This window comes from Vigna umbellata, chromosome 6, assembly GCF_029865625.1.
Source record: "Vigna umbellata cultivar VRB3 chromosome 6, Vumbellata_1.0, whole genome shotgun sequence".
NCBI classification, from domain to species: domain Eukaryota; kingdom Viridiplantae; phylum Streptophyta; class Magnoliopsida; order Fabales; family Fabaceae; genus Vigna; species Vigna umbellata.
The window spans coordinates 26,950,885-26,963,933 of NC_142170.1; the positions used below are offsets into that span (position 1 = coordinate 26,950,885).

At 28.8% G+C, this 13,049-nt stretch overlaps 2 protein-coding genes across 2 annotated transcripts; both read right to left on the reverse strand.

The window, feature by feature from the left end:
* Window positions 1-593: 593 nt before the first annotated feature.
* Window positions 594-2,015, reverse strand: LOC148197086 (transcription factor MYB58-like). Its single transcript, XM_088092968.1, has 3 exons — window positions 1,883-2,015; window positions 1,593-1,722; window positions 594-1,059 (listed from the first exon to the last, which is right to left on the reverse strand). Exons 1-3 carry the CDS (start codon window positions 2,013-2,015, stop codon window positions 594-596), a joined length of 729 nt encoding a protein of 242 aa, XP_087949094.1.
* Window positions 2,016-10,769: 8,754 nt separating this feature from the next.
* Window positions 10,770-12,311, reverse strand: LOC124823663 (uncharacterized). The gene is made up of 3 exons (XM_047295918.2): window positions 12,122-12,311; window positions 11,892-12,021; window positions 10,770-11,777 (listed from the first exon to the last, which is right to left on the reverse strand). Exons 1-3 carry the CDS (start codon window positions 12,252-12,254, stop codon window positions 11,102-11,104), a joined length of 939 nt encoding a protein of 312 aa, XP_047151874.1. The 5' UTR covers window positions 12,255-12,311; the 3' UTR covers window positions 10,770-11,101.
* Between the last annotated feature and the right edge of the window lie 738 nt (window positions 12,312-13,049).

Below are 13,049 nucleotides of genomic sequence, written 5' to 3' on the forward strand. Positions count from 1 at the left end.
ACATAAAATAAAGTAAAGCGTTAAATTAAGAGTAACTTATTATTATTATTATTATTATTATAATAATAATATGTCAGGATGGAGTGGATTGGCTATTAAACCTAATCTAACACATCAGCTTTAAGCTGTGTCACATCATCATCCATTAATTTCGTTAACTTATATTTAACGAAAGAGACCAATCTGATCCACTATTTTAAAAATTAGGACTAATGTAAAACACTTTTATAACGAGGGACTAAATTGAGATTTTTCAACCAAAGTGGGGACTAAATTGGCTATTAAACCTATATAGTAATAGCTGAATCCTCTTTATCTTGGAGATAAAATGGAGGTGTCCATCTCTAAACAAAATATAAAGTACTTACTCCATTTATTTAAAAAATATTTCTGTAAATACTAAGTACAATGATATTTTATCCTAATGAGTTATACCATATATATTAATTACAATAAAGTGAGACACTTGTCATGGTTACATAGGATCCCATATAATTAAGAAACATTAGTGCTCGAATTAAACGAAAGTCAACCCGCTTAATATTTATGGTCGCAACGTTCTTCGAAAAAGGGAGGCAATCTCTAAGAATGATTTACAAGAAATATGCAGCATCGAAGTTTGGAATTAACAAAGCCATTCCTTTACCAGTGCAAATGTCATCTTTAAAAGTATGAATAGTATCTTCTAGAAGGAATGGCTCAGACCAAAAATCGCCGGTGAATTCTTTGTATGATACCAATGGAGGAACACCATCTTCTTCAGCACCAGTGATAAGCGTATAGTTGTCTCCTTCTGGTGTTTCTGCGGAAATGGGCAATGAACTTTCTAAAATATGAGGGAAGATATCATCACCACTATTGCCTCCTAGCTTTTCAGAATTTTCATATTCACCACTCTCCTTTAAATTTCCTTCAAAACTCTTGTTATCACCTCCCTTCAACTTCAGCTCAGATGCTGTCATTTCACTTCTCTTCAAGCTCTTCTTCAGGTGGCTGTGCCAATAGTTCTTTACCTCGTTGTCTGTTCTTCCAGGAAGTTTTTCAGCAATCAAGGACCATCTATCAGGTCAACACCATTTATTAATATTCTATAAACATCACATATCATCCAACAATAACTCTATATATCAGGTTTACATTAAGGTTCACTTCAGTCTCATCACATTCCTAGGATTCAGGTAGATTTATATTAGAGGGTGCAAACTTTACTTTAAATTTAAATTTAAATCACATGTATATAAGTTGAATCCAGTTCTAAACTTATTTAACATTAAATATAACATTAAGTTTGAAGATTACTTTTTAATCTATGAAATATATCCACTTATCTTCCTAAATTCATGTTAATCATATGTACAAGAAGAAAGAAGCACAAAAGATAGAGTCAAACAAGAGTATGAGAAACATGGAGACATGATCTGATTGTTTGATAGTTTTCGGTAATGAAATCTAATGAAAGCAGAAAACATTGGAATGATTTTTTTTTGTCAGAAATCTGGAATTTCTCTCAAAATCTGGAATATGCATGGATCTGGGGAACCCAGAATAGAAGTTTTGAATGAATTCTAAAAGTTGAAAAGACATATATATACCTATTTCCAAATTGTTGGTGTAATCTGATGATTATTTCTTCTTCCTCTGGGGTGTAGTTCCCGTGTTTTAGATTTGGTCTCAAGTAATTCAACCAACGAAGTCTGCAACTTTTCCCACACCTTGCTAAACCTGCAACAGAAGTATACAAAAGCAACGTTCAAACCTCATCAGAATGTTTACCATTATAAATCATCAGTTAACTATACAGTTAAAGAGTCATTAATGATACAAATCAAAACGAAACTGAAACTGAACATCGATGATCATGATCTGACAGAATAATATATACCTGCAAACTTGGGGAGTTGACGCCAATTAGAGTGACCATAAGTGTGAACATAAGCTCTTAACTTATCATCTTCTTCTCTGCTCCATGCACCTTTCTTCACTCCATTTTTGTCATAGAAAGGAGTTCTTACCATCTTTATAAGTAAAGATTAATTAGGCTTTAGAATGACTCCCAGAAAACTTATGAAGCACAGTCTTCAGAATTTCTTTGGGAATTATATATAAACTAAAACGCGTTTCATCTAATAGTTCCCTAAATTAAACAACCCTAAAATAGATTAAAAAATGGACCAAAACCCAATCTAGGTCCACGCATTAATTTATTAGTTGTTTACCATTATTTTTTTCCTCTCCATTTCCTGATGTCACGGATAAATTATATATAGATGTGAATGCAGCAAGTCATTTTATTGTTGGATAATCATGTATTCTGTAAGTAATACCACTTCATGATATTGTTTTATGTGAATTTCAGAGTCTTTGCATAAATAATTAATTTTATTATAGATTGAATGGATCATAAACTAATTGAAGTATCGCTTGACTGTGATTAAAATAAAATAAAAAATAGACTGAGAGAAAGAAAGAGTTTATTATAAATGGATTTTTATTGATGACTTGGAAATTTCGGTTATGCAAATTAAGTGGCAGTATATGTTATATAACCGGAGATGAATCTTCCCAGTTTAAACACATTGAAAATGGAAACCTGTGCTGCATAATTAAATGTCAACTTTTCACACAATCTTAATCAAATAGAATACAAGATTATTAAGAGTTTATGAAGGAAGTGTTTCACTAATGCAAAGTGATTGAAAACAAAAGAAATAAACTGAAAAGGAACTAAACAAAAGAAAGAAAAGTCAAAAGTGGATGAATAAACCATAAGAAAAGGCAATGCATAAACATTTTACTGTGTGCAAAGACTTCCTGTACAATTTTTGACTCAACATTGGCATCTTTGAAATATTTGCATTGGATGTATTTAAATGAAGGATTAAAAGTTGTTTTATTGGAACATCTGCATTGGATTTATCCAACTGACTTTGATGAAAACAAGATTAGCAGCAGCTTATAACCCTATTTAAAACTTTTAATTTCATACAGTTACATCTCACGAAGATTCCCATATTTAAATATTTCAATATATTGTTCTTAGTTCTTAAAATTCGAATTGTTTAAAACAGACCAAGGATCAAATCATATTGAAAATATATATAAAAGAGAAAAGTTTTCGGTTGTAAAACAAACAGATCAGTTTAACTATCGGATAAAGTATACATTAAAAAAAAGTCATTATATACCAACTAAATTTAGAAATAAAAAGTAATTAATAATTATACTCACTGCCTGACATTATTTTATAGACTAAAAATGATTAATATCTAAAATAATTAGTTATTATATTAATTAAGACAACTGTAAATATTTAAAATTTTCTTTATTATTAACAAAAAATTATTATTGATTTATGAATTATAATTTAGAAACCAATTATAACTTTTTATTTATAATAAAAGATATTTTAATTATCAATAATATTTAACCAAAAATATGTATAGAAGCTAATTTTTCAATTAGAGACCAGTTTTTATAATTAAAACATTGATAATTAATGTTAATAATCAATTTAGAAACCATTCATAATAGAAATTATTTTATTTATCAATGAGATTAATTATAATTTTTTATTCATAATAGAAACTGTACGGTCCTCCCTACCCCATATGCCGAACGGTTCTTAGGTCAACCACTAGGCCTACAACCCTAGCCGACCACATGGTCCAGACCGAACGGCTATTCCTAGGTCGAACGGTTCCTCTTAGATCGCCACCAGGCCAACAACCCTGGCCGACCAGGCCGACCACCCATACTGATTGACCGTCTCGGTCGACCAACCACTAGGCCAACCACATGGTTAGATTATAAACAGTAATAGTTCATTAAAGTCCCTAATGAAAATTAAGGTATGATTGTGCCATCATCAGGCCCAAGAAAGGTAAAATCTCATTACAATCATTATAAATAAAGATCTCAAGTATGACTTCAGACCAGGTTGCATAATACATGCTCTACTTGCTATAATAATCACTCGGTCACTTTACTGACTTGAGCGTCAGAGTGTGTGTCCGCCCGCCCGGCTTGGAGAACGAGGAGGGAGAACAAATACTATAACAGGGATACGAAGAAGAGGAGAGAGCCCGTTCGGTCTTCGCTAGCACGTCCAGTCCCCAAAAACAGGTGATCGTCCAGTCTTCCACAGCTTGGAGCGCTTGAGGTATTTATGCGGCCCGTCCAGTCTTCAACGTCCGTCCGATCATCAAGGTTTGCCCTGTCTTCGACATAACATGGAGTGTTTTGAGCGTAGAACATCCCCAAACCTTATACCCGAAACAGAAACTATTTAAATTATATATAATATTTTGTTTATAAATTAATATATAAATTAGTCACTATAGTAATTAATTATTTTAGTTGAATTTTTTTTTCATTATTTAATGTATTTGAGTAATAAAATGTAGAAATTATACTGAAATCAAAATCCAAACAGGTAATTACTATTTATTTTTTGTTAAATAAAAGTGTAGGTTGGTAAAAAAGGAAACTTAGCATCTATAGATATGCCATGACAGTTTCTTCATGTACTTCCCTATAAATGAATTTCCCATGTTATGTATATATTGTGTATAGTTTTTCAAAATATGTAATTTAGAACTTAAAAATAATATTTGGATTATAAAATTCTTTAAAGTTATTTTTCCGAAATACATGATCCTGAAACCATTCTGACTTATGAATTATCTATTTTGAAAACCAAATAATTTTCAAATTACATAATGAGTCATTTTATTTTTGAATTATACAATTTAGAAGTCATTTTTTATAATTTAAATTTTTTAATAAAATATAATTTTCATATTATATAATTTAGAAATAAAAGTAGTGACATATGTATTATACAGAATAAAATGGAAAATTTCTTTTATATAAAAATGCAGAAAAAACAATTATGGAGGTGCAGGAAGAAACTACCATATTTGGGACGTGGCTATCCGGTTGATGAATTGGGCTCGTAACTCTCTTGGTGGACCCTTTGCTTGGCCCAAATTATTATAGTATTTGTAATAGTTATTAACATCATTTATCATCTTAAAAACTAAATAACTAATTCCATCAACGTTCTTCACTCAGAAATAAACTTCAATATAAAAATAAATAAATTATTGCAAGAATGGAAGAATTAAATAATTACGCAGCGTATTATTTGTGTTCAAATCAAAGTTTTCCTATTAACATTTATAAGTTGAAGAGACAAGACTCATATTATTTAGACATATCGTATAACATAAGCAATTGTATCAGAAGTTTGAAAATTTATACAAACCACTTATAATACTTTTTGTAATTTTACATTAACCAAAAAAGAAAAAATTGTTTCTTTTGTTTTCCTGTTTGAACTGATTGATTCTTCTTTCACATTTTCCATATCTTAAAATTGATGATATGATATTTTCAAGCTATAATAATTTAAATTATATTACTTTTAGATAATTTAATTATTTTGTTACTTTTTTAAAATATTATATAAAAATAATTTTAAAAAACAATAGAAAGATTAATTAATAAATAAATAAAGATAAAATTAACCCTAATTACATTTAAACATTCTTGACCAAATTTGAGTATATCATCCCTAATTATACGAGACATTATTATCTTATTTATTTTAATTATTTATTTTAAGATTAAATATCACTGCAAAAAAATATTTAAATAACAACCAATTTTAAAGATAAAAAACAATTAGTCATTATAATGAACAATCTAGATATCAATTTATAAACTAAATATTATTGGTATTTAAAATATTAAAATTTTGACTATTAAATAAATTAGGGTTAAATATGTTTTTAGTCCCTAAACTATTGACCGTTTCTGGTTTTCGTCCCTCTTTCAAAGTAAGGTACAATTTAGTCCTCAATCTTTAAAAAACGTTCGTTTTAGTCGAAAAAACGAACGTTTTGAGGACTAAAACGAGGACTAAAAACAAAATTTTGAGGACTAAAACGAACGTTTTTCTAAAGAATGAGGACCAAATTGTACCTTACTTTGGAAGAGGGACAAAAACCAGAAACGGCCAATAGTTTAGGGACTAAAAACATATTTAACCCAATAAATTAGTATCTAAATTGGTTTTGATTAATTAAAACTGTGTTTCGTTCCTAAACTAAATATGAGTTGTTCTCATTCTTTAGTGAGGAAAAACAATTTTTTTAGTATAAGAAAAAGAAAACATATTTAATCTTTTATGATTCTAATATCATTGAACATTTTATTATAATTTATTATTATTATTTTTAATATTTATTTTTTTTCTTCTATTAATTTTTTTATATCTGCCTTTCCTTGGTCATTTTTATTTATTTATATTTATCTTCCATTATGTACTGATATATTTATATCCAGTTATGTTATCTTTTTATTTATTTATATTTATATTCAGTTATTTTTCATATCTATTTATATTTATATTCTATAATTAGGCTACTATAGAAATTAATAAAAAAAAAGTTGGTGCAGATTTTCTGTCCCTATATACAAACGAGGACTTATGAATATATTAAGCGCAAGAATCTCTTTAAAGATAACAGCGAGAAACTGATATACACTTTAATGATGTTTAATACAACGTCATTATATTTTAGTTGGAACATAATTAGATGAGTAAATCAAATTGAAAAACAAATATAAATTCAAAGACTCAATTTTGTAAAATAGTTTATAAACCTATTAAAATTTGTGAAGTAATTTTTCTTAAAAGAAATATTAAGAGGTAAATTTAAATTTAATTTATTATTACAAAATCGTTTATAAGGAAAAAATTATTCTTGTTCATATACCGTAAGATATTTGTACATTATCCAATAATTAATAATAAATAATATAATATATTTAAAAAATCTAATTAATATAAATATTATATTAAAAGATAAATTTATAATAATTAATTTATCGTTAAGAAACCATTTATAAATAAGTAAAACTTATCTTATTTATAGACTATAAATTAATCTGATTAATAATTAAAAGTAAGATCGTGAAAAGAAAAAAAGAAGAAAAAGTAAAAGTATGTTAAGTAGGGTATGCCACGAATACCTGTTTTCTTTTCTCACAATGACAAGCTGACTTGAATCCTTTAATTCGACGAAAACGTGTTTCATCCCCAAATTCTTGGACTCGTGTTCAAAAACAGAAACATCATTGTCAAACATTATTCATTTGTTGTTCTGTTCTGACAACTGAACACTGTTTTGAAAGAATTGCTCCTTCCCAGAAGAAGGACAAACATAGAAAGAAAGACTTGGAATTCCAAGTCACAGTCAAGCTGCTCCGTGCTACATGTCACACCACTTTAATTCACCTTTTCTTTTTCGCTTTCCTCATTATTCAAATCTACTAATAAAATACTTTTATTGCATTCCCATTATTCAAATCTACTTCTCATCAAATACTTTTATTGCATAAATAAATTATTTGGAAACATCTTATTCATATCATTTTACGCTCAAATATATCTCATTTGCTCTTCTACCCTTCTACCTCATTCTTTAATAATTTTTTACTATAATTTTACAATATTCATATTCATAGTTTATTTTTTGTTGGAAAATAATATACTAACAAATATTAATAAATTTTAAAATTTTCACGTAAATTCAATTGAGCGCGAAAAGGAAAAAGAGTAGTCTGTTTCCAGTATGAACTCATGAAAAGTAAGAGAAAGAATATGACAAAAAATGTATTTTTTTTTAATTATAGCTATTTTATACCCTTTTGAAAAACTTTGTATAAATAGGGAAAAGGACATTTTTAAAGAGTAAAAAAAAGTCTCTCTTCCTCTTTACATACTGAACGGGGAAAATGGTGTTTTTTTTTTCCTTTTTTCTCTTCTCTTCTGTTAAAAAGGAAAATAAAATTAATTGGTTGCACCCAGTTTTTTTTATAATATTAAAGAAAATAGTTTACTATTGCAAGTGTAATTTAATTAAATGAAAATCTTATAATATTACATACGTGATTTCGTTTACGCGTTTCGCTAATATTCCTGTAGATAGATACTACTATTATACGGAATTTGCATTCTTGATTAGTTTAAAGTTCACGCACGTTTCTATAACTGTAGTAATCAATAGTAGTATTAAATAGTTAATTAACACAAAGCACACAACTAATTATTAATTTTATGTAGCTAGTCATGACAACATAGGGTGACATACACCAAAAGAATTAAGCGTAAGTGTTACTATGGGCTCATAGCCGATCGAACGGTAAAGGTGTAGAAGAGTCGTCCGACCGATGATACCTCTCAGGTCAATGAATGGATCAGTAAAATCAACCCGACCGATGATACCGCTCAGGTCAGTGAACCGATCGGTTAAATCAGCCGTTAAGATAATTAATAGTAATAACTGTCGGAGAGTTAATGAAAATAATTATTATTTATTGACAATTAATATTGTCATTCATTGGTGGTTAATGAGTCAGACCTAACGGTAAACTCATTATAATTTATAAATATTTGTCTGGCAAAGGAGTCGGCTATGAACCTATAGTAACAGTAAACATGTTGCTTCAAATAATCATCTCATTATTCATATCGTTCTTATTAATTATCGAAGTTGTTTCATTGCAGATTCAATGAATCTCCGTATTAGAAGGATTGCCTAAGATAAATCTTAATTAATAGTTGTTCATTAATATTTTATTTACAAAGAATAAGACAAGGACATTTTTTTTATTTCGTATTTTCTAGACAACAAAACATAAAACAATAATACCAACAACACAATAGATTGTGAATTATATACGAGTAATAGGAAAATGGGTAGCCCGGCTCATTTGACCAGTTATTTTTAATCTGGTCCGTAAAAAATTACATTCACAAGCTAGAAGTTTTGATTAGTTTCACCAGGGTCAGTTAGTTTTTTTTAATATATATATTAAAAATATATTTAATTATACAAATATTTTTAAATTTTTAATTAATTAATTAATATTTTTAATTAAATAAATTAAAATAATTATTAATTTTATATATTAAATTACTTTATTAAAATTAATAACTAAAATTTAATATATAAACTATTTTTTATCAATACTTATATATAAAGGGATTTTTTTTGTGTCCACTTTTTTTTTTTTACTTTTATCTTTCAAGTTATCATTTTATTTAAATTTAACCGATTTTTTAAATTTAATCATTTTTTTAAAATTTAACTACTTTTAAAATCAAATAAATAAAAATCACCTACTAAATAAATAATTTTTTTTACAAAAATAAATAAAAACTATCTATAATAAAATTATAAAATTATTTATATTTATTTCCATAATTATAATTTCATTATTTTTGTTATCAAAGAAAAAATAAAGAAATATGTAGATGCATTTTCACTAGTTAATTTGTATTCATATTTTAGTGTGTAATTTTATTTTAAAATTAACTTTTTTTATGAAAGTTTATATTTAAAATAATTTTATTTGAAGACATAATGGACATCTAATATTAGTTAATGCTAATCCTTTTTAGCTAGTTCTACCCTCATCAAACAATACTCTCTAAGCAAAATATTTTCTAAGTTGGTAAAACCTTTATTCTATAGAAAGAATTGAACATAATCGTATCTTTCCCACTATATTTATTTTTCATTTCTATGTATATATGTAAATTTTACCATGTTATAGTCTTACATCTTCATCTGTCCATTCTTAAGTATCTTGAATTCTCCGATTGAGTGTCACACGTCCTATTTCCTATAGGAATGGTTATTCTTGTGTTCTTTCCCAATCAAATCTATTTCTAATGTCATTCCCACCTATCATTATTCCACCTCCCTAACTTTTCAACTATTTTTCCTTGTTCTTTGAGATATTTTATAGTTTATAAATTTTGTTTCTTAACAATATTTCACCAAACCATTTATTATTCTCAAATTTATCTTATTATTTGATCTAACGTTCTACAAAACAAGACTATTAAACCAATTCTCCTTTTGTTCTTCCCTACATACCTTGCACACATGTCTCCTCATAAAGATTCATATGTTGTGTTTGCTAACATTTAAGCTTCTCCATGATAATACTTAGACTCTAAAATATCTTTCCATAATCGTTATTTTCTCACTCTCACTTTCCATTTCAATTTGATAGTAAGGTTATATTAAACTATTCAATGTCTTTAATCCTTGCTCATCCCTCTTCTTTTGGTGTGCACATTTTTTTCTTGCTTAATCCATATAATTTTTCTACCCTCTAATCTCCAATAAGTCTATTTGTATTTTCTTTATATATTTCCATAATTGGATCTTTAAAGAATGAAAGCAATAAAGAGGTAGTAATGTAATGACACACTTAATGAGACAAATTCCATTAACAAATTACAAGTATCCTTCTACTTTATCAATTTACTCCTAACTTCCTTTACTATATTTTATCAAAATTCTTCACTTCTTGGATTTTTCCCAATAGTTATATTTTAGTATTTAAATGAAACTTTCATATGATTCCAATTCAATATCACTGAGAACCTTTAAAAACATCATTCTTTAACCTGAAACTTCTTCGTTATTTATATAATTAATTTCTTTTAAACAAGATAATTCAAACAATTAATATTTAAAATTATTTTTATTTTAATTTTCACTTTAGAGAAAAAGGTATAATACATTAAAAGAAAATCACATCGATTGGTTTGTTTAATTAATTTGATTCCATTAAGAATTTGGATAAATGATAATCACTGGTACAAAATTTAACTTATGAATGAACAAGAATCAATATATTTTTTAACTGATTTATTCTCGTTCTTTTAAGCAAACATTTTTGGATTTGGCATTAAATCTATTCCTTCATTTCATTAAATGATCTATTGGTACATTAAATGTCTGAGCTTTACTATGATCATAGAAACAACAACTATCAATATCACAACAATAGAAATTTACCATATTTAGATTTAGGAGGGGAAAAAATACTCAAACAACTTCAAAATACTTTATTTATATATAGTGTTGTTAAGCCTGACTAATACACACCTCGAATAAGTAACAAGAGTTATCTTATGTCGTTATTCATAACTGTGTATAATACTCTCAAAACTATGGTTTCTCTAAAAACAACTGGTGGTTTCGTCCACGAGCGTAACCTAATAGCAATGACTTTATCCCCAGAGATCATCATAGATTGGAGTAAAATATTCAGATTCTACAACGGAAGGGACAAGAAGTTCGCTTGGAACGTGGGACATGTCAGCCACATATGGCTGCATCCAAAAGTTCTCAACTGTTGCCTCTGCATATGCATCGAGAAAACTGCCAGAGCCATTATCGACAACAATGCTTTCGCTGCTTGATCCATGCGGAGACATTGCACAACAATCATGAACGTCAGTATCAGTGCTTTGAATTGCGCCACTGGTATCTCCTGACAGTATTTCACATGCTGCACTGTAGGAGATGTCATCCAGATTTAGCTCGCTCCAGAAACTTTCGTTCATCGGCTCCATGTATGAATCCAGAAAACCAAAGTCATCATCTTCAAAAACCAAACTTTTCATGCTGGCAGCACTGCAATCATCTGAAGCTGTGGAGGAAAACACGCTGCTGGAGGATGAGAGTGGTGAGACCGAGGCTGATGCATTATCAGAAGTCCCGGAATTGGATGGAAGAGTAACAGTAAAACCATTTGGGTTGGATTCTTTATTCTTTGATTTGAAGGCTCTAGCTTCTTCATTTGTTACTGTATTTTGTTCAGACCTTTTCTTCAGAGTAGTGTGCCAATGGTTTTTTATTTCGTTATCTGTTCTTCCTGGTAACTCAGCCGCAATAGCCGACCACCTGCGAACAATGGAATCGTAAGACTAACATTCCAGTGTTTAAACACCATTTTTATTGGTTGATGTTTTTATATAGAGGGTAGATTTCATTGTATAAGGAAGTAATGATATATACCTGTTACCAAGTTTTTTGTGCATTCTTATGATGCAATCTTCTTCTTGTTGAGTGAAGTTCCCTCTTTTGACGTTAGGCCTCAGATAATTCATCCATCTCAATCTACAACTTTTCCCACATCTTGCCAGACCTAAAAATCAATTCAAAAGGTAATGAATAAATTTTTTACTATAAATCCTCACTAAAATTTATTGGCTTATTTAGTTTTCACAAAGCGTTGAAATATGTACCTGCAAACCTGGGAAGTTGGCGCCAATTCCAGGAACCATATCTTGTAACATAGGCAATTAATTTTCTATCTTCCTCAGGAGTCCAAGTACCCTTTCTCAGTCCACTTTTGTCACAAGATGGGGTTCTCACCATCTTTGTGAGTTAGTGTTTTACGTTTCAATGGAAGAGGAAATTTTGGCTATGTTGGAAAACAAGTGTGTGCAAGAATGGTTTGTGTCTGACCAGTCACTTATTTATACTCTGCGCGCGTTCACATTCCAAAACGTGTATCATGTTCAATTATATCGCAAAGCCCCATAATTAAGAAATACATGTGACTTCCGAATAAGGGTCTCGCTCAGCTGGCCGTTCACGTGATCATGTCTCGTACTTACTAGTCAAAGAAACTGTTTCTCTGCGCTTTCACACTTATGGCACTAAAATATGTTGATTGCGACATCATCATATGTTAACTGCTACTTAGTATCTTCCACGAACGTAACACGAAATTTGTGTCCGCTTTTGCATTTTCACACGTGACCAAAATCCACAACATAAACGCATCTAATAATTACGGTCAACTCTTGTAGATGCTGTTTCCCCGCACCTAAATAATATATTCAGAGAACTTCAACGAAAGTAACAGTCTTCCCTGTGTTATTCAATTACCCTTCAAGAAATGACAGCGTTTTCTGTTTTCTTTATTTTATCAAAGGAAAACTAAAATATGTAGAAAATAAATATTATTTTTGAAATTGGAAATCATATACTTTTTAAGAGAGAATTGTTTGCGCTGAAAAAATGTAATAAAAATAATTTTAACTAGTATCAAACAACGGTAATAAAAATAATTTTAACTACTATCAACCAACGAATTTTTTGTCATTAATCATAATGACTTCACTAAAGCTACTTTTGTTTTTTCTTCTGAAAAGCTTCTTTTTCTTT